We start from the raw sequence: 23,130 nt of genomic DNA on the forward strand, positions 1-23,130 counted from the left end.
GCAGGTTCCAAGGGAATTGGTAAGATGTACCAATATCAACAGTGTTATGGGGAAAAAAAAAAACCCTACAAACCTTAATTATTCAATAGATGGCTAATTAAAGACCCACATATCTTAGTTTACTCTCTCAAGGTAAGGCCAAATATTCTATATTAAACATATACAATTTGAGGGAAAAGATTTAGTTTAGAAAAGATAACCATGAAACTATACCAAGCACATGACTGAAGAAGTGTGATTGAACTTGCCTCAGAGCTAACCATCAGTTCTGGGACACTATGAACCATCGACACAGTTGCTGTGGATAATGGCACATTCTGTTTTCCATTCTTGCTTGGTAACCTAATCAGGCAGGAAAAAGTCATAAGTTTTAGCAGAGTATTTTAATGCTAATGACTTCCATCAATGAAAACCTTACATCGTTAAAAACTGCAAAGTCAAACCAGTCACTGTCAAATAAAATCAATTTCATTTTAAATTTACAATTCAGTAGAATACTTTTCTGTCATAGCCTCTGTACTGGAAGTTTGAGAACAAAACTGATCAGAGAACCCAAGAAGCTTACTATGAAAATCATGTAAGTATAACTTTTTGCTGTAATTTGTTCTGACAGTTTCCTGAACAACGACATATACAAGATCAAGGTAAAAGACTAGATATTAGTCAGCATTCAATACTAAGGATAGTTTTTAGATCATTACAAAATCTATTGCACATTAGAGGAAATGTAACCACTGAATCGAAAATGGATTAGTAGGGGACCCTCTGGAAAACTAACAACATGCCATTCAAATACTCTTTTCTAAACCAGCCTATCTGCAGTTCTTTACAATGCTCTGTTCTCATGCTGGAGAACATGGGAAACATTTACTTTCCAGTGGTATGCTAGCATAATGCTGCATTTCTTCCTACAAAGCATGCAAAGAACTATTAAGCAGGCCTTACTTCTCTCCACAGCTTTTTATTTTTAAACAAAAGTGATTAAAGTACAAGTCTCTGAAAGCCGACCAAGAATGACACCACACGGTTCCATGCTCAAATCAATTTCCAGATTAAATAGATCAGTTTACAAGCAACTGCTAGGTTGCCAAACCTGAGCTCTTAAAAGCCAAGTTCAGATTTTTTTCAGTTGTGCCCTACATGACTCCTTGTTCACCCTTTCAACTCTAGTAATTGCCTTGAATCAGAAGGGTTACTGAGGACAAAATGTGGTGCTGTAACAGACACCAGAATTCAATACATTCTCCTGGAATGTATAGTTTTGGGTTAAGAAAGAAGAGCGAGGAAGAACCCTGTACCATAAAAAAAGTGAGACGATGTAGGCTGGTAAGTCCTGCATACAGTACATAGGGCTGGTCAGAGACTCAAAGGTTGAACCGCAGGCCAGATGAAAGGGCTCCAAGGGCCAGATTTTTTACTCCCTTATTTTATATGGTAAATTGATGTAAACAAGTAATATCTGTAATATTACAGCAAATAGAACTAAAACAGAACATGGGCAAGCTCAATGCAAGCTTCTCTATATAGTTTTACTGCATCACGAAGCAGTGCTGATACTATTTTTAGAGGTGCACCAATACATCAGTCCCATATGGGATCAACACCAATATAAGGAAAATTGACTGAATCAGCAATAAGCTTTTTTTGGCTGATGCAGAGATCTGAATTTTCCAATTAAAAAAATTTCCAGAAAACCCACTTGGAAAATTTTCCAGTGCCCTAACTAGAGCATGATCTGATTTAGTATGTTTATTTGACTTATATTTAGTAAAGAAAACTAAAAAAAAAAAAATCACCTCCATGTTAATTTTATGTCCTAATAATCACAACTTTTTGAACTGAAGTATTTGATTAGGAAAAAAAATTAAATGCAGCAGACTTAGTGTAGTTTAAATGTTATATTCAAACAAACTCAAACCTTTATGTGGGAAGAAATTATTTTTATTGGAATAGTTGTAAAAATGTAGAGATGTTACACAATAGCATGTACTTCCCTTACATTGTTTGTTTAAATTTAAAAAAAACAAAACAAAAAGGCACTGAAAACTGTTCCCAGTAATTTTTAGCGCACCCGAAGAGCTATACATGATATGCCGTGATTGTCCACTTATCTGCTTTAACAGAGTTTAATTCTCTTCCACTGAGGTCACTGTGGCACCTCCAGTTTCACTGTCACTACCAAAAAAAATCTCTATCAGTGCACCCCTACTCTATTCAAATACTAAAATCTAAAATTCCACATATGAATCAGAAATGCAACAGAAATTATTTTAACCTAATTCATAGCCATTATTACCAGCCATTATTACCTACCTTTGAAAAGGGACAGAAGAGTGAAGATGAGAAAGATTTGTAAGATTCAAGTTCTCTGATGGTCCGTGTAAATGGAAAAAAGCTTAAATGATCTGGCAATACTTACTGCGTCAAGTCCTGGCCACATTCTGCACACAATCCTTTCATAACAACAGGATGGCTACATCCTTCTAGTTTTACCAACACACACCTGGGAAGGCAAAGAAGAAAACAAAACAATAAACAAATCAACATTTAATTATTTTATTTGTTTCAGGACATATGTACTTTCTGACACAGATTTAAGTATATTACTTAATGAACCACCCAAAGCAATGGTAAATCATAACTAAACTTAATTCCATTTTTCTGAATTTTCTCATTTATCAAATTATTTGAGTTAAACCTTTTTAAAGACATTAAAATATGTAATAATGGTAATCTACCTTTACCATAGCTATGAACTTCAGCATACTAACAAAACAGAATACTAGGCAAATAGAGAAGCTCAGTTTTCAATTCATGTACACTAAATACAGCCTCCTATTAACTCATTTCTTGCAAGTCTCAGGCCAGCAGGCACAAAGGACTACAGTAAAAGATATCCAGTTTGGGGAAGGGGCACTAATTATACTTTGTTTTCATATTAAGGATGAAAAGCATATAGTACTTCAGTCTTCCACAACTGTATTTTAGTTCATGACAGATGCCTCTGGAGTCAGTCACCTTTTATGTGGATGATAATCTATAATAATTACACATAGTATTATCTGGCTTCTTGAGCAATGAATAAAAAAAAGGCAATTGTACAAGTTAAAGATGAATCTAGAAAGAGAACACAGGCTACCTACTAATTTCCCTGTAGAAGGTAGATTTCTACTTTACAGAGGGCAGATCCTACAACCATGATTAAATTAAAGCACTAAGTTATTCAAATCCAGTTCTCAAGTTTCAAAAATGTTTTACAATATAATGTAATGGTTTGAATTTAAATACAAAACTCATCCTGACGTTGCCAATTGCTTTTCCAGATACAAACCAGAAATACAAACCATTACACCTGCCACCTAAGAAAAAACACTAGCACAGTATATATAGTATTAAGCCTTGCCAATAACAAGAGGTCTCAAATATGGGTTTGGGGAAGGGGAAAGCTAGTTTATAATTTTCTGAGTGCTTAGACAATTAACACTGGTCATTTAAGTCACAAAAATGCAATTTACATACATGCCAAACATATAGCTATCCATGTGTATAGGGCTATTTGCCCAAGAGTAAGTGTCACCCTGTACATAAAAGTGGCCATGCAGATGACCAAATCTGGTCATCCAGGTGTGCATAAAAAAATTTTTAAAATGCCACACCAATGTATCTCTGGTATACTTTAGGAATACCAAAAGCAATAAGCTTATAAAAGTTTGGCATTCCATGTGTATACTGGCACTGGCATTTGTCTGTGGCCTGAAATGTATGACTTCATAAAAGCAACTATCTATTCAGAGTGTGAAATCTTGTTTGTGCTCACAGCTTCTCGCAATGACATATATGCATATTATAGGCTTTGGAATTTCTACTAAGAATTCATTTAAAAAAAATACATCTACAACTGACTACTTTAAGCAGTATTCCACATTTCCAGTGACCCAAAAGGAGACAGCTGTACTAAGAGAACTATCATCAAATGCACCATGATGATGCTGATCTCTCCCATCCCAACAGCTTTCCTCATGGCAGGAATGTTCTGTTGGGAGCAGTGGGATAGTTATCAGAGAATGTATTAGTGTGAACCCTCACCTACCACTAAGGAACAACATTTATGTGGCAACTGCTTATCTATAAAAAACAGGGGTATGTTCCACTTCCTTTGATAGCATATGGTATTAGTATCTGATTTAGCAGTCCCAGACATGAATGCTTTGCAAAAATCTCTGCCCCACAGATAAGCACATCACAAACTTCTACTCTTAAGACCATTTATTATCCCTTCCCAACCCCATTTGTACTTCTTCACCACTGGTTCCCCATACGCCATTTAGTGGGTCTTTGCTTGATTTTATTTATTCTAGGTGCCCTTTCAGGTTGTTCTGTTTCTCCTACTATAAACCATCCAGAGTCTCTTGTTGGGAAGGGCAGCATATAAAACATGTAAGTAAACAACAAATAGCATATTTTCTTCCTGTACAAACTTGTCTGTGTCTCCTTCTCTCCCATGCACCCAGGTCCCTTCCACCAACTCCTCACCCCACTTAACGTTTCCCCTTCAGTCCCACTGGTGCCTGAGAGCAGCTACTTTTAAATCTCCTCCTGCGTAGTTCTTAGCATCCATATGGGAAGACCCGAAAGAGGACTCCAAACTCCACAGAACATACAACAGTATGGCTCTACTTGAAAGACCCGACACTTCTGATGCCACATCAAACAACTAAACAGTTCAGGTAATTTCTATTATGCATCTAAGAGTTTCAAATTCTAAATACCTGTAGGGGTTCAGACAGTTCTGGAGGACAAAGGATACAAAGTAACGTGCTAAATGTCCTAATTTATCTTTCCTCCTTAACCTTTGCTCTATTAAAAAAATAAGTGTGCAGATTCTTGAGAGTTTAAATTTTAAAACTTGAAAACCTGAGTTCACAGGTATTATTCTCTGATCACAAAGGCATGCATTAAGAGATGTGCAAATGGTCACACAGCCAGGGTAACAGCATAGCGCACAAAAGGACCAGCTTATTTCCTCATATCTGAGGTGCAAATACGACACATATTCAAAATCCTCTTGTTAATCCAATCCTCCAAGAGGCTCCTTCTCCAAATCAATATATAGAAGATTTACAAGACTTGCATACATAGCCAACTAAAGTACTCTACTAGTACAATAACTACAAAATGAAGGTAGTCTGTTTAAAGGTGAACTTAAAATATTTTAAATATGAAATGTCTTTAAGATGTCAGATCATAAGCAGACTTTACAGAAAACACTGAATTCAAACATATTTCTTAGCTGGTGAGGCCCAAGTTCAGATTTCTGTATTTTCCCTTTTGTAACTGGCAATGTCTAACTTGTATAAGTAGAGCACCAACTCTCTAGTTTGTTTTCAATGTTAGCATAGCTGGCACTGTCAAGGAACCACAAAGGACCTAAATTCTCAGGTGTCAGCAGTTAAATAATGCCAAACAATACAATGCATCTGTTTAAGGCACATCCCTTTTCCCTTTCATAGTCCTTACAACACAGGGAGCAACCTATTATTTGGAGGCAAGCAAAGATAATTATGATTGAACATGGAAAAGTCTGACACAGGAAATCCCCAAAATTGAACTGATTGAAGTATTCATTGTTTTGTAGTCTAGGTACAGAACCAAGCTAACAAAGACGTGTTGCTTCTGGGACTTGCACCAATTTATTCAGTACTAGCTTGGGAATCTCCACATAGTGAAGACATACCCTTTGGGGAAAAAAAACACTTTGTTCAGGGAACCCTAAAGACCATACTTTCAATTTGGGGAATAAAAAGTTAAGTCTCCACACAGCAAGAATCTCCCATTCTTTCTTAAATGACTTAAACTGAATTAAAAGAAGTAGTTTTTCAGTCAGGCCATTCAGGACATAAAAACCTGACCATAGCAGCCAAATAATAGAAAGACTATTTGAAGAATCCATTAAAAACACTGTGACTGGTAGCATATTCAGGACTGGAAGGGACCTTTTGGGTCATCAAGACCAGTTCTCTGCTACAAGAGGTAAACAAAATCTTGTTCAGGATTTACAACAAGTGATTTTACTAACTTTGTCCATAGCCATCAAACTATATCCAGAAACAAACAAGAAAATAAACAAGAAACCAATGCAAAAGTATGTATATGTATTGGTAGATCTTAAAGGCCCTGTCAAAGGTGGCCACCATTTATTTCAGTACCACACACAGCAAAAGACAAATAGCATCTGGCAACCACAGACAAATCACCATGAACATGAGTGTTCAGAAAACACTATGCAGACTTCAAGGAATTTTTCCAACCCTTCAAAGTCAAGTTGAATGGGAAACAGCAGGATTTTCTGGTCATAGAAATCAAATGCAAACTATTCACAATTCCAAATCCTTAAAACATGTGTAGACTTAAGACAAACAGCATTTCAGGAAATAACTTTGCAGGTCATTTCAGGCATTTATATATGTGCTCTGTGAGTGGGGAGGGGGCACTTAAATTAGAACTTCAAGAGCCACACTAATTAAAGTTCCCGTAGTGTCTTGTGTATCAGCATCCCCGTGCTTCAAAATGGCTGCAGGGGCACTTTATCTAAAGCTCATTGAATGAGCTTTAGATAAAGCACCCTTGCCATTTTGAAGTGCGGGGATGCTGATGCACAAAATGCTGGAGCACAGTAATTACCATGCTCCAGCAGATTCTATTAATTGAGTCTGCTCCAATGTTCTGCAATTGCAGCACCCTTCCTCCTTCAGTTTTAAGCCAAGATGCAAGTTCAAGTTCTGATACCATCACTAGCATCTAATTATTTCATGATTTGATTACAACAAAAACAAAGCCTAGAATGCAGGAACAATTTCTAAGCTTGCCTTTAAGGTATCCCTGCAGTCCAAATCTATAAATATTAAATAACTTGGGATTTTAAACAATACTTCTGTTCATATCTCTGTGACAGCCTAATGTATTGAAAGTGTCTTTGAAGGTGGGAGGCAGGAGATCTGTTATTAACTATGTGGAGCTATGTGTGCAGTTACCTGAAAGGAATGTTATCTTGAGATTGGGTTTTAGTTCCCTAAGAAAAATGTCTCAAAATTGAATCAGGTTTTAAAAAGTACTTAAGAATAAGGCAGGGATGAGTGTACTACTTAAAGTCCTGTGCCAGTTTTGGAAAATGGGATTCTAAAATCCCCAAAACTTCTATTTTTTTTGGTTCTCTTTTATATGATAATGCTCAAGAGAGAGAAACAATGAACCCAGTTATATCCAAGTACATAAAGTTCACAAGTTAGAGAAAAAAAAAATCACTCCCCAGTCTTTCATTTAGTCCTATTAGTGTCAATCCTAATAAAAGTTCAGTTAAGCACAGTGTGGTTTTTCAGTCTACTATAACCTTTCAACTCAAAAGGGTCATGTTGTCAAACTGACATGTAAAACAGGAATGGTTTCAACTGTTAACTTGAGAAATACTACACAGACTATCTAGTTTTAACGTTTAAAATCCAAACAGCCCATTTTGGGTATTATAAATCTGCAACTTCACCTCTAAGGAAAAGCCTGAGACAGGGGCTGCACACGCACCACGGTGCAGTTGGTGCAAGTTTGAAGCCACAACAGAAACACTCATGGTGTGGCCCCCTTCAGATTCCAATAAAACTGCAAATTCTATTAAATACCTTGTCACAAGGACATGAAAAGAAAGGACTGAAAAGCCTGTATCTAACTACAAATTTGTTTTTATCTGCCCATATCTTTCTATTCATAAAAAAAAAGATTACTTTTTTTGCACATACTCATGTGCATGTGTACACATGCACACATTCGTTTGACTAGAAAGGGAAACATGATTAAAGGATGGCTTGCCTTTTCCACTGAAGCAAGCAGATAATACCCATGATCTAATTTCAGTGCATTACAGCTTTCATAGCCACATAACAACATTAACAGCATCTGAAATAAGCTTGGACTCAGGAAAGCTTATGCATTTCTGATTTAGTATACCAGGTACAACTCTACCCTGCCTTCCACATTAACCAAGCATGTTACCACTTGGTTTCTATTTGCAGCTAGCTGTAAGACGCATGTAAAAAGCCAATAGTATTTCATAGAAACTCAGCCTTACCATCCCCTTCTTTGCAGAAGGGCAAAAAAGGAAAAAAGTCTAACTAGTAACATATAAATCAAACAAGAACCTGAAATAGTAATCTTATACTACAGACAAGTTTCCTTCCCTCACACCATGGTGCACACAGCAAAGCCAGTAAAGTATATAAAACAAGAGAAGTACAAGAGATGACACAGTACTTAAATGAAAAAGCTTGTAACTTAAAGAAATTGTACTTATACGGAAGTGTTTTCCTTCATAGTTAGGGACCTACTCAAATAGTGATTTCACTGATTGTGTGGAAGTCATGAAACTGGGTAATCTCTGCAAAAAAATAAAGTGCTGGTTTTCTACCAATCAGCACCAGGGGACAGGACCACTAGGCCCCCTTGGCCAGAGGCATAGTGGGCCCCCATCATAATAAGCCCATGAAAATGGCTGCAGGGTCCACAATATTGGCTGGCCCCTGCCTCAAGTTGGGTAGACACTTATTCATAGTATAAGTGCTCCAGGTTCCTACAGCTAATACACACTCAGCACCTCCTCTTCCCGCATATCATTTTCTACTGCCCCATTACCATTTCTCCAAGGTTCTCTATCCTGTTTCTACTCCGATCCTACGGTCTTAGAAAGAACAACCGAAGTAAAGCATAAGAGTTTAAAAAAACCCCTCAAGTACGATTTGACAATCAAACACTATTGAGAAGCCAGGGAAGGGGGAAAATAAAAATAAGAACGATTTAGATCTTAGAACTATTATTTTGACTCAGTTAGCTTTATAACTCATTGTCCTATGAGAACTACACAATACCTGAAATCTTTTGCCATTCCACCTGCCAGTGTAACTTGTTCCATGATTTGTGTTAAGAAAACAAAAACTAGTGTCCTCCAATACTTCAAATTTAAATGGAATGTCACAAATTAAGATTCTCAGGAATGCTATTAAGTAAGTATCTACAAGTCAAATTTAATATTCATTAAGTCTTATAAATCACAACAGCTTCTCCATATAGTGTTGAAGTAGGCTAGTACAAATCATTCAAGCTTACGTGACATTTTTAAATGTAGGAAATAAATCCACCAATTAAGTTACATCTTGCCATCTTCAGGCAAGTGATTTTAGTGGCACAGCACTGATGGTAATGCACACCTGAGAAGAAAAAAAAAAAAAAAAAAAATCAAACAAACTGATAGTGGAGTTTCCCCTTCATGCTCTTACCAATTGATGAGAGTAATGTTCATAACTATGCTGCTAGGCAACTTCGCACTTCTCTGCCACAGCTGCCAGGCTACATCAATCTCCAACCTCCCCAAGTGTATTCCACTCAAATCTCAGGCCTCAAGCAATCATCTCTCACAAGGTAAAAATCATACTATTCTCCCACTCTCAAACCAGACCCCATACATGGTTCCCTATAATCACAACTAGCTCAGAGGTCTGGCTTCTCTTTGGTTCCTACAATTTTATTCCCACAGGTTGATAAGGTGTGCAAATTAAAACAGCATTCTTCAAAAAACAAACACACACACACACAACAACAACAACCCTTGGCTCAATATAATTAAAGATCCCAAACCGACTACATGCCTATCTACCCATTTTCTGCATGGAACAATCCATTTTTATAACCCTTTGAGTCTAATGCAGTCCGAGTCACAGTCTGGTCCAGACGCAGGAGATGGGAAGAGGGGGCAAGGGCACACGCACACACACTTCAGCAAAATGGCCTTCCAGACTGAGTTTAAGGGAGAACCTGCCCCTATACTTCCTGTAAAGAAAAAACAAATGCAGCATTCCAACCTTTTTTTCTAGATTTCTGTATCCATTCTGTGTCCCCAAGTATATAAGCAGGAAAGGGAAGTACAGTATATGCACATGTGCACATATTTTAAAAATATTTGCAAAACGATTCAGTTGTTTTAGAATAGGAAAGCTGAGAAACACTGTACAGCTGACCTATATTTAAAAAAAAAATAAAAAAAATGCAGCTCTACTTTTTTTCCCCCTTTTTTAAGAGCTCTATCCCCTTTATATTTTGAAGTAGAAATTTAATACAGAGAAACCTTCTGAATAAGGAATATATATTTTACAATGATCTAGTGAAAACCTGTTTTGGTTTAACAAGTAAAATATAGATATGAACATGAGGCAAACAGTGGATTTTTCCAACAATCAGTGATTTTTCTTTTTCATCAAAACTAACTAGAACCAAACCACTGAGAGATTTACTACTGGATGCACAAAACCATTAAGTAAAAATAACATGCTGTTGTGCAAGTAATTTATTCTGTGTGCGCCCCCTGAAAGAAGTAAGTCTTTGGAAGTTAGCTAAGTGGGATGATCATTAATGTAGAGTGCTCAAGGGACATAACATTCTCCTGACATCTGCATGCTGAATGAAGGCAGAAGCCTTATAAGAATAAACTTGTACACAACTAAAGGCTAATATATTGCATACCTAACAGGTGTAAAGTAAAGGCTGAGTAGGAGATCTCAACAGTGCTAGTTCCCACCCTGAGTGAATCTATTTGGATTCCTAACAAACACAGGTGTTCTTTTTTTCCCCCCCTTTCTGGGGGGTTTCTTGTGCATACTCTGTCCCATATCTAATTTCAATCCAGTTAATTTCCATTCAAGTTAACAACTTACAGCCTTCCCAGAGGATGTGCAAATTTCCAGCAATGTGTTATTTTTCAAGTTCATGTGCAGATTCATAGCCAGCTTAACTTTTATACCAAGACAGTCTAAGCAGATAACCATGAAAACAACAACAACAACAAGACTGCATGCAACAGCAGCCTTGAAAGGGAGGACACATCATTGCTCTTCAGCAGGTATTCCAAGGTAAGAGGGAAACATTTAAGATTCTAGGACACTTTGCATATCACTATTATCATCTCTTCAGACCAAAATACATATCCATAAGAAACAGAGAAGAAAGTTGGTGTCCCTTACAGGTCCAGTCTAGGAGAATAAAAATCAAATGCCATATCACATACCACACTACTGTCTCTTGCCAAAGAGAAACTTTCGTTGGATATCACCAGTTTCTACTGAAACCAATTCCATTTCTAACATTTATTATACGAAGAAAATTTTTTAAATGAAACTCCTCCAATTTGTATCTTCCCATGTTTGTGAAGAGGCAGCTTTTCAGCACCCCGAGTATACAGCTTGGTTGGTTTTCAGGCTACTCCAGCCCAACAAAGCTTCACTGCTACTTTTTAAAGTTCTGTTGACAGTGATGTTGCTGCCCATAATCAGGTAATTTCACTCTGGGACAAGTTTTATGCAGTGACAGAAGCAGGTGCTAAATCTTTGTGCAGACCACCACAAAAGAAGAGTGTAACTATTTTATATTATTTAGCATATATTTTATATTATATTATTTTCCTTTTTCTGTATAACTGCCGCACGGCACTCTCACATTTATGTAACCTTGAAGTCTTGACTGTTAATCAAAATGAACACTTTGTACTTTTCTCCGCTGGCATTAAGCTACACATGCGCATTCTGTAAATTTCATTTCTTATCTAGAAGTGTCATTTCTGCAGAAATGAAACTTATGTAGAAAATCTGCCTAGCAATTATTATGTAAAAGAAAATTATCCTATCTCTGTATATTATAGTTAGTGTCATAGAGGCAGTCCAACGAACATCTATAAAAGAGGCAAAAAAGCAGGAAGCAGCAGAGACGACAACTGGAAAACTCTGTGGGCCCGATCACCCCACAGACCGGTTCTCAGCCTCTCTGTCTGGGCGTACCCCAGCGAAGACAAAGGCCTTAGAAATCCGACAACTGACAACGATTCACCGTGTTACAGTATTGCATTGTATTTCCCATTCATGAGCCGTTGACCAGTTCTGGGACTTAAGGAGCAGGCAGCCGTACCTAGCTTTGGACTAGCTCCACTGTTGAACGCAAGGGCTGGCTCTGGAACCTCGTGAACCAACGGACACCCTATAGATTAAGAGACACTAACTACTTACTCTAAGTCGTCTACTTGTGCCAACTCGGCGAACCTTGAGGGCGGCTAAAAAGCTACCTCAATTCCGCCCCACAAGCTGCGCGCTCGCACAACTCCGCAAAGCCCACGGCTCCCCTAAGCGGTGCCGGAACCGCTAGCCCGGCATTTTGCCACAAAGAGAAGGCTGGAGAATGGAACATACTGCTTGTACATCGCCTTGGTAGAAATCTCAGTACTTTCTGCATTCCAGTCTCACATAAGTACTGCTGTCAGAGAAACCCCAATATCTTTCCTAGTCATACTTGATGAGCAGATCTAGCTCTCTAGGTAGACACCTAGCAAAGCATCTAAACCAAACTGGAGTCCAAGTACAATTTAAGGGTGGACATGTAAAAGGAAAAAGCAAATGGCTCAAGTTGGAGGAGTATGTATTTTCTTTCTTCTCTCTCTAAATGCTGGAGGGATAAGAATGCAGAAGAAACTGTGTAGGGAAGTGGAGAGCATACAGTATAAGGAAGAAAATAAAGAAAGGAAACACTGAACATTTGAGACAGTATAGATCATGATCTATTTCTGGAAAAAAAAGTGGAATATAAAGCCAAGTTAGAAAAAAAGTAGTCAAGAGAGATGTAAACAGGGATTGTCAAATGTTATTTGACAAACCTCACTAGTGTTGCATAAATAATGAATTCAAAAACTTTGGCACCATTCAATTAGTTCTACAGCCGGTCAAATATTTGACAAATACTAAGGACGTGTTTTGAATAATACAGCAGAAAAAAATATTTGTCTAGGGCAAATGATGCTTTCTAGAGTTTATCAGAACTATAAACAACACCGTAAATAGCATGTCAACATTTTAGCATTTTAAATTGTAGAACACATGGTGCCGCAGGATTAGGAGTACAGCAGTTTTTCATCCAGACTACTGAATTAAATCCAGGAACCCTTACACCACAGATAACTGCTTTCGATCCCTGTTCTTTTTCGTTTTCCTCAAGTCAAATTACATTTGAAATAAACACCAAATAACAACGCTGTACAGTGTGAAATTTTAGGCAGACTTCTCACACTTGACTGAAGTCATTGCACTGGAATGCAAAGTAGGCTATCACTGCAAGTGAGACATATTCTGTAGTTTACTGCACAGTGTGAGTTAATTTAACAGGGGCAGAGACTAAAACAAAGCAGACAAGTACCTTGGAATTATGAAGTAATAATTCCATCAAGGAGTTCACCCAACAAGTCAGGAGAGCACATTCAAAGTTTACATAGTAATTGGGAACCCAAAAAGGATGTAACAGCATATTCACAAAGTCTCGCATAAAACGTTCCAGCACAGAGTGCTGACATATCAGTACTCCTTTTAAAATCGGCTAACTTTGGTGAAAACTGCTGGCAATAAGAATACCCCTTAAAAATAAAGCAAGAAAGCAAGGCCAAACCTGATACTATAGACAGCAAGTGAGCAATTTTTGGTATTTCCTTATTGCTAGTACCACACATGAAAGTTGTGTTAAGATCAAAGACCTTAGACCCATGTCTGCTGTCAACGCTGCCGTATACCGTTCCTAAGGGATCAAACAATATGCTTCCTCTGGTAGATGACCTTAATTTACAGGTGCAATATCACATCTACATACTAAGAGATATCAGAACTCAGTTTAGCCATTTCTCCTTTAACAAAAAATCCCAAATGGCATCTTTATAAAGAGACACTTGCATTAGAAAAATCCTTATTTGCTTTGTTAGTCCTGGTTTAGGGAAGTGTATGCTATTTAAAACCAGTATCATTTTACAAATCTAGTCAGTCACTCTGTACTTAGTTCAAATGATACACTAGTGGGGTTTTCTCATATTTACATTCTCTTACAGTAATTAGGTCATAAGATCAAAGGACTGCAAGCAAGTCTTTCTTCAATTTTTCTTAAGAGCAAATTAACATTCTGATGGAAATATTTTTATACATTTTTGTTTGTTAAACAAAAAGTTAGGAGGCAAATTAGACCTAACTGCATTTCTCTGGAAGGCTGACAAAACCAACCGGTCATTTTTAGGGAACATGGATATACCAACGCACATTCTTCCAGAATGTTGGAAGGAATACTTCTGTATTAGTTACTTATACAGTCTGCATTACAACACCCCTAATACAAAAGATACAAACATGCCTCCCCACATTTTGCAAATGAGGAATCAAGGCAAAGAGATGAAATGACTTCTCGCATCATGCAGCAAACCTGTACTTGAGCAAGGAAATGAATCATCTAAGTCTTTAAATACTAGCACCAAAACTACTAGGCCATCATCTCTGTGCATTAAGTTCCCAATTTCCTTTTACAGTGATCCATAAATACTAAAGTAACAATAACCTGCAAGAAAGTGTACCAGCCCAATATCCAAAGCTCCAGAAGAGCATTTGATCACAACCAATTTTTCAAGACTGAATGCAGCTTATATAGCTTTACTAAGTCCAAAGCAACCAGCACCAGTCTATTTCTTTTTAAAAAGGAAAAGCACATGTCTGCTAATTGTGATCAACTGGACTAAGAATCAGAGAATCCAGCACAAGTACTGAGCATACTAATTTCCATGCAATGAGGTGAAGTGTTTATATTTGCTGCCATCAAATCTAACATAAACCCAAATCACAGAAGTCTTTGTTATGTTAGGTATTAAAAGTAAAAGAAACAACTGTTCAACTTTTTAATACACAGCAGTGCCACAAATGTTCTTGATTTTGGTCCAGATACATAACTATGTCTTCACCTGACCCCCCCAAATTATATTATTGTTTCCATGATTTAGTTTTCATATCCTCTTTTCATGGACTTCTCCAAAGCCCCCAAAGAAGAAAGCAGTAACTTCTGAGGTACCTTCTCTCTCTCTCTCTGTTTCAGATGAATAGCCATAAAACAGCCATCAACAATATATGCTGCCTTGTGCTAAAACAACACTTGTAAAAGCCCACACTTTCTCTCTCGCACAATCATTAAAAAAAGACTAAGAGTATGCTTTCAAGAACCAGGAGCACACTTCACTGCTTTTATATATGCATTTCCTATTACTATTTATATCAAAGGTTCAGCTTGCTTACATGTTTTGACACATATTTCTTGGAACTTAAAAATATCTAGCTACACAGGTTTTCTACAAATACCACTGTCTTTCATTAAGACAAACTCAGGCCTTGATACATCCATCTGTCTCAAAAGAACTGCAGTAAAAGAAAATAACTTGCCACCATAAAACAAAGGAAGTAGAAGTTTTCAATGGTTTCCTGTTGAGAAGATCTGCTTGAAGTGAAGGGTAGGAAAGTCATTAGATGAACAACCTACAGGGCTGAAAGATCCCATTCAAAAGTTGAAACTACTTTTAAGTTTTTTGTTTTGTTTTGTTTTTAAAGAAAAGGATAATAAACAAGTCACTCAGGAGAAGCTTGTATGTAAGGTTACTGAAACAAAGCAGTTTCAGATTCAGTAACAAAGACTAAAGAGTAAAAACAAAATAACCCCCAAAATTACCACACACACTTGCTCTCTCAAATACAGAGAACTGGTCACACCCCAGGTACTTACAGCCACACCCTGTACATTAAAATATTGTAGTGTTCATGGTAACAACGTTGTAGTAAACACGAGTCCCAATAAGTTGTGTCATCATGCCGCTAAAGACCTGGCTGTCAAGTAAAGATCCAACATTATACGGCAAGAGCTTTGTTATCTAGCACCCACGGGGAATGGGGAGTGCCAGATAACAAAATATGACGATTAATTGAGAGGGCCAGCATCTGCCCGTTTGGGCCGCTGCTTCTTCTGCCTTGTCCAGGGCAGGACAGAGAGGCAGGCCCCGCTATGCCCCAGGCTGTGGGGGCTCGGCAGTGTAGGCTGCTTTACCCTGGGCCATGGGGGCTCGGTGAAATGAAAAGTACAATGGTGGGCACTTCCAGTTTCGCTTTTACCTTACAAGCCGGCATGCCGGATTGCAAGGTGCCAGTTAAGGCAGCTTTTACTGTATTAAGCGAAACAAGAATCATGAAGAAGCAAGGCTGGAAGGGACCTCCAAAGGTCATCTACTCCAACCCCCTTCCTGAGGCAAGGTCATTCCTACCCAAACTATCCTGTACAATCCATAATCTAAATGCTTCGTAAAACCACTGTCAACCCTGACAACACACACCTGACACCCTAACTTGCCACAGGTAAAGCAGGGGACCACGGCATCCCACATCCTGCTTCTGTGAAATGCTGTCAGTACATGCTCAACAAATCCTGGGTCGAGGGCCATGCCCCCACTAGACAGGAAGGCAAAACCCCCTGCAATCAGTATGAGTCTGACCATAGGGTAAAAAGAGAAGCTGGAGACTTTTGCTGTTTGATCCCTGCTGCTCTTCTAGGACACAAATTACAAACAAAACTGAACAAGCTGCCTGAAGACAGACTCCAAACCAACAGTGTGGACGCGCTGCGGCAGCTCCCAGATCCTTACATCAGGGGCCAAGAACAAGACATGTGCAAGTCTGTTTCGGCTCTTCTACAGTGTGAGAAAGCAGAGTGCACTGCTTTGCAGATGATGCGCCAGCCCCAAGTGCCCCATCCCAGGCCAGGGAAATCACTCAAGCTCCGCTGCTGCTGCTGCTCACCCTTGCCTGCCCCAAAATGTCTCGCCGACCTCCCCCACAGGCATCACCCACTAAGTGCAGCACATGGGGCCAGGCCAAGCCCCCCGGTGAGGGGGGATGCAAGGTACAACCTGCCACCACGGGGCTCCAGTCACTCTGCCACCAAGTGGAACGGGTCCTGACAGCCATCTGCCCACCTGCCTATTCACCTGTGCCTATCTGTTTGCCCACCCACCCTTGCATGCCTTTGTGTCTGTCCATCTGTCTCTTTTCTCAGAGTGGCTCAATGGTAAAATGAAAAGAGCACAAGTCTGCCTGCCTGCCTAACCGACCCTGCTCATCCTTGTGCGTCTACCTTGCACCCGCCCCCGTGCGTGTATGTGCCCGCTCCGCCGCTTCCAGCCGCAGCCGCTCACCCCGGGGCGACGACCTGTCCGGGCCGCGCGCACAGCTCTCGCACGACACCGGGCCGCTCCGCCTTGAGGCGAAGCTCGCTGCCGGCGCGCTGGGGCCGGGCGCTGGCGCCGCTGCGGGCTCCCTGTGCCGGGGCGGCGGCGGCACTGGCTGGAGGCGGCCCCGGGACGCCAGACCGCGGTGCGGGGGGCAACGGGGCGCAGAGCGCCAGCACCGACCCGATCTGCACCGCCGCCCCCAGCGGCACCTTCCACTCCAGCAGCCGCAGCGGCCGCGGGCCCGGCACGCGGATCTCCGTCACCGCCGGCTCCGCCATGGCCCGTCCGTCCGCCCGCCGCCGGGGGGGTCGCTATGGCAACACTCGCGCCGCCGGCTCCAGACCGGGGTTCGCGCACTCAGCCGCCGCCACCGCCGGGGGGGGGGGGTGGGAACAGAGCTCAACAGTCACGAGCAGCCGCCACCACCGCCTGAGCGTGAGGTCACGACACTACTGCGCAAGCGCAGCGCCCGGCCACGCTTAAAAGGGACAGTAACGCGGGAACGTAAGTCAAGGGGCATCCACGCGCACGGAGGAACCGCCGTCTCCCGGCATGCAACGCTCCCGAGTGCTTTTTTTTTTTTTTTCCGCCCTAACTCCCCTTTGTACACCACAAACTACTAGTCCCAGCGTGCACTGCGGCGGCGCGCACGGACTCGCGCGCAAGGGGCAGGCGCAGTGCATGCGGGGGCTTGTAGTCTCCAGGTGGGCGCCAACATTGAGCTGCCGGGCGCGGTGCATGCTGGACACTGTAGTCTCCAGGCGGGGTGGGGTGGGGGAGCCCGGAGATGCGCGCACACAGCGGGTGGGGGCGCAATTTAAAATGCGAGGACAAGGTTGCGTGTAGCATGGAAATAAAAGCTTTGCTGGGGTATCACATGTGTTAGCGGCCCCTTCCTCCGCCCACACACCTCAGCCCAAGCACGCAGGTGCTCACCTGCTGAGTGGCAAGACTGCGTCTGGTGCCTTTTGTTGTTATGCAGGGGTAGCGGAGGGAAACTGATCACAGCCCTTGTTCTCTCAGCGTTATGGGTGCAAAGGAAGAGGAGCAGGAGTTCGATATGAAGAAAACTTTGCCTCTCAGAGGGTGGTGAAGTATTGGAACGGGTTACCTAGAGGAGTGGTGGTGGTGTCTGCATCCTTGTAGGTTTTTAAGTTCTGCTAGACAAAGCCCTGGCTGGGATGATGCAGTTGGGGATGCTCCTGCTTTGAGCAGGGGGTTGGACTGGATGACCCACTAAGCGCCCTTCCAACCTTAATTTTCTGAGGAAGCTTCTCTCGCCCCTCCCCCTCTCCCCCCTATGCCAGAAGGTAGAGGCTGTGACTCCTGTTCACCTTCACAAGCCTGCCTTGCCAGGGATGCTTGCCCCAAAACCACCCGCTTCTGGCCTTCTCCCAAAACCACGCAACATGTAGACACAGAATGGGGGGAAGGGGGGGGATCGCTGGAGGGGACGGGACATCTGCTTTCCTGCTGCTTCTGAGGCTATGTTTTTAGGCAGGTGGTTCTCGGCCTTTGTCAATTTGCATCAGACCCTCAGTACTGGGGAGTTGTGAAGACCCCTTGCCCCTCTTTTGGCTGTATCATTATAGTCTTCCTCCAGGACACTGATCCTGGGAGCGGTTCAGTCTGAATCCCTATACTTAGCCTGAGAGAAGCGGATTGTGAGGGACAGTTTCTAGGGAGTCGATGCCCAGGCCAGTGATTATCACACCCAAGGCTAATAAAAGGTGACCCTAGGAAACAATATAGGTCCCAGACCTTGACTCAGTTTCCCTGCTCCCTCCTTATCTGGCCTAGAGATCTTCATCTCAGAGGAATGGGTGGGAATGCAGAAATCTGAACCTGAGCCGCATGTAGCCCAGGTATACTCAGGTATGTACTCCCTTCTCCACTTGAAGGGGATTGTTAGCAGGTGTGCTGGGGGTGGAACCTGCAGGCTGAACACTGTTTCCCTCCATTCCCTATAGAGCCAGGCCAGGACACTGCAACTTAACTATTTATACATTTATTAAGATCATGAACCATAAAGAGAAATATATATATGTAGCCCAGGCACACCCGGGACGCTGCACCCTATCCTCTGATGATGGTGGTGGTCAGGCAGGGTACTGAGGAAGGGGTCAGCTACTACAGTGGCTGCTTCCCCTCTCTACTGAGTTAGGCTGAAACCAAATACTTAACTATGTACAGTTTATTACAAGAATAAATACAGATAATATAAAGCATAGAATATTTACAAGGCTTAACATATGATACTATATATAATATTCCACAATTTACATATAACAACAAATAAGAACCAAATAACTTACAACCTATACAACACAATTAACACATAGGGATAGTAACCATAATATTTCTTTAAACCTTACAAACAAATAACAATACCAATATATACATTGAGACATTAAAACACAATGGAGGGTGGAGGCAGCAGACCCTTCTCACCCATGTCAGCCTCCCCTGTGGGGCCTACTTGCCCAGTAACTCACGCTTCCTCTCTGGAGAAGTCAAGGCTTGTCTCCTGGTGGCCAATCCCACATGAGCCTCTCCCCAGCAGCATCTTTGGCTCTCCTCGATGGCCTGGGTGCCTTGCGCTGGGCACCTAGGGATCTCTCTCTTGCGGGAGCTAAGCCCTTGCAGGCTCCAATTCCCTTGTCTCATACCAGGGGTTCTCCCCTTTCCCAGGCCCTGCTCTGGCCACCGGGGCTCATTTAGTTAAAAGTGGAGCCGCACTGTGTGGCTCCAGTCACAAGCTGCTTCCAAGGCGGTTCTCTGTGCGCTGACCTGTGCACCAGGTGAGCCGTGAGCTGTTCCCAGGGCCAGCTCTCCGTGTGCCGATCTGCACACCAACTGCCCAGCCGCTTGCCAGGTTCACAGGCTCAAGCCGCTGTAAGCAGCTCCTAGAATCTGATCCACATGCACTGATTTGTGCACCACTGAAGCTCAAGCAGGGTCCCGAAGATGGCCATCTCTAGGTCTCCTCTCCTTGCCATCCCTCGTCGTCTCTCCCTAGTCTGCTGAGCACACTCTCCTTTTGTACTCTTCAGGGGCTCCACCCCCGAAGTTTCATAGATTTCATAGACATCAGGGCTGGAAGGGACCTTGGGAGATCATCGAGTCCAGCCCCCTGCCCAAAGGGCAGGAAGTCAGCTGGGGTCATAGGATCCCAGCAAGATAAGCATCCAATTTACTCTTGAAAGTGTTCAATGTAGGTACTTGAACCACCTCCGATGGCAGGTTCCAGACTTTGGGGGCTCGGACAGTAAAGAAATTCTTCCTTATGTCCAGCCTGAAACGGTCTTGCAGGAGTTTGTGACCGTTCGACCTAGTCATCCCTTGGGGCGCTCTGGTGATCAAACGTTCCCCCAGATCCTGGTGGTCACCCCTGATAAACTTATAGGTGGCCATCAGATCACCCCGAGCCTACGCTTTTCCAGGCTAAAGAGTCCCATGGCTCTCAGCCTATCATCGTAAGATCTGTTTTCCTGACCTCTGATCATGCGCGTGGCTCTCCTCTAGACTCTGTCAAGCTTCTCCACATCCTTTTTGAATTGTGGAGCCCAAAACTGGATGCAGTACTCCAGCTGCGGCCTCACCAAGGCCGAGTACAAGGGGAGAATGACGTCTCGGGATTTGCTATGGATGCAAGCCAGCGTTTTGGTCGCTTTATTAGCTGCAGCATCACATTGCAGGCTCATGTTCATCTTGTGGTCATTGATGACCCCCAAGTCTCTTTCTTCTGTAGTGCTATCCAACGTAGCACTGCCGAGCCTATAAGGATGCTGCAGGTTTTTCCTCCCAAGGTGGAGAACCTTGCATTTTTCGGTGTTAAACACCATCAGGTTCTCGTCCACCCATTTGCTGAGTTTGTCCAGGTCAGCCTGGATCACCCGCCTATCTTCTGTCGTGGATGCTTTGCCCCAAAGTTTGGTGTCATCGGCAAACTTGGCCAGTCAACTCCTGACTCCAGTGTCCACATCATTAATGATGATGTTGAACAGTATGGGTCCAAGGACAGAGCCTTGAGGGACCCCAATGGTCACAGGGCACCACGATGAGCGACTGCTATCAATTACAACCCTCTGGATCTGACCACGGAGCCAATTTCCCAGCCAGGGAATCGTGGTGGAGCCAAGGCCACAACTGGCCAGTTTGGCCAAGAGGTGATCATGGGATACCAGATCAAAAGCTTTTTTGAAGTCAAGATATATGACATAATCTCTTCTCCCTCGTCCAGGTGATAGGTCACCTGGTCATAGAAGGAAATGAGATTGGTCAAACAAGACCTACCCGCAACAAACCCGTGCTGGCTATCCCTTAGAATGTTAGCCTGGGCCAGTCCATCAAGGATGGCCTCCTTAATAAACTTTTCTAAGATTTTCCCCAGGATAGAAGTCAGGCTAATGGGCCTGTAGTTAGCCGGATCCACTGTCCTCCCTTTCTTGAAGATCGGCACCACATTGGCCTTCTTCCAGTCTTCGGGCACTACACCAGAGCGCCAGGAGTTTTCAAAGATCCGTGCCAGGGGCTGGGCTAGGACGCTCGCCAGCTCCTTGAGTACCCTGGGGTGCAGATTGTCAGGGCCGGCTGACTTGAAGGTATCCAGCTTCTTAAGATGTTCCTTCACGAGGTCAGCATTTATGGAGGGTAGGGGATCCCCATCACCCGGATCTCCCTGTCTCATAGCAGGCATGGGCGTCCCGTGGGACTGATGAAAGACTGACGCAAAGTACCTATTTAATAGGTTGGCTTTTTCCTGGGCGTCAGTTGTCAGTTGCCCCATCTGGTTTAGCAGGGGTCCAACGTTGCCCTTGCTTTTCCTCCGGCTCCCCACATATCTGAAAAAGGACTTTTTGTTGTCCTTGATGCTTGAAGCTAGTTGGAGTTCAGTTGCAGCCTTGGCTTTCCTGGTTTGCTCCCTGCAGGACTGGACCAGTGCAGAAGAATCCTCCTTGGAGGTGAATCCCATCTTCCATCCTTTGTAGGCTTTCCTTTTTAGCCGCAGGAGGTCCGCTAGGTCCCTGGAGAGCCAGGAGGGCTGCTGTGCCTTCTTGCTGCCTTTCCTCCATGTTGGAGCAGATTTAGCTTGTGCATTGAGGATCGCTTCCTTGAGAAGCAACCACTCTTTTTAAACTCCCATCTCCCTGGGGTCATGGTCCCTAAGGGCCGGACGGACAAGCCTCTTGAGCTTGTCAAAGTCGGCTTTTCTGAAGTCAAGGACTTCTGTGTTGCTGACTGACTTGCCAGCTTTACGGCAGATGGTGAAGGTGATCAGCTCGTGGTCGCTGTCACCCAGGTTCCCAACGATCACTAGGTCGCCGATTAGGTCGTCCCCCGTAGCCAGTACCAGGTCGAGCAGCGCTTTGCCTCTCGTAGACTTCTTGAGTCAGGTAGAGGTCATCCACGCACGAGAGAAAGCTTTGCGACCACTCGGATTTTGCTGAGTGATCTTCCCACGAGATGTCCGGGTAATGGAAGTCACCCATGATAACCAAGGTCCTGGAGCAAGCGGCCTCAGTCAGTTCCCGGGCGAACTCCTGGTCAAGCTGTAGTAGACTCCCACCGTTGTGTCCCCTCTGCCATATTCCGCACGAATTTTTATGCAGAGGGTCTCTAGCTGTCCATGCTGGTCACCAACATCAGCTTGCAGGGACATGTAGCTTTCTTTCACATAGAGAGCTACACCCCCTCCCCTTTTGTCTACACGATCCCTCCTGTACAGGGTATAGCCCTCTATACCCGTGGTCCAGTCATGGGTGGAGTCCCACCAGGTCTCCGTTATCCCAATGATGTCATAATTCTTAGCACTGAGCAGGAGGATGAGCTCCTCCTGCTTGTTGCCCAGGCTCCTGGCATTAGTGTACAGGCAGGCAAGTGTGCCCTTGGGGGCTCTTGCCTTGCCCACAGATTGTGCCAGGGCTGGGGTAGGGGTGGGCTCCCTTAAGTGCCTTGGTCTGCTGGCTTTGCAAGGGTTGCTCAGCAGG

General features: G+C 42.9%; 1 protein-coding gene across 2 annotated transcripts in view; it reads right to left on the reverse strand.

Moving 5' to 3' along the window:
• Positions 1-17,681, reverse strand: part of CTDP1 (CTD phosphatase 1) — a 193,362-nt gene extending 175,681 nt beyond the window's left edge. For both annotated transcript variants that reach the window (XM_090039534.1, XM_090039533.1), the window contains exons 1-3: positions 17,105-17,681; positions 2,420-2,503; positions 249-342 (exon numbers count right to left, since the gene is read on the reverse strand). In XM_090039534.1, the coding sequence (XP_089895660.1) occupies positions 249-342; positions 2,420-2,503; positions 17,105-17,418 (492 nt within the window). In that variant the 5' untranslated portion in view covers positions 17,419-17,681. The remainder of the gene's footprint in view (positions 1-248; positions 343-2,419; positions 2,504-17,104) is intronic.
• Positions 17,682-23,130: the final 5,449 nt, after the last annotated feature.

The sequence above is a fragment of the Crocodylus siamensis genome, chromosome 3 (genome assembly GCF_052110815.1).
Source record: "Crocodylus siamensis isolate JL-2025a chromosome 3, ASM5211081v1, whole genome shotgun sequence".
NCBI lineage: Eukaryota > Metazoa > Chordata > Crocodylia > Crocodylidae > Crocodylus > Crocodylus siamensis.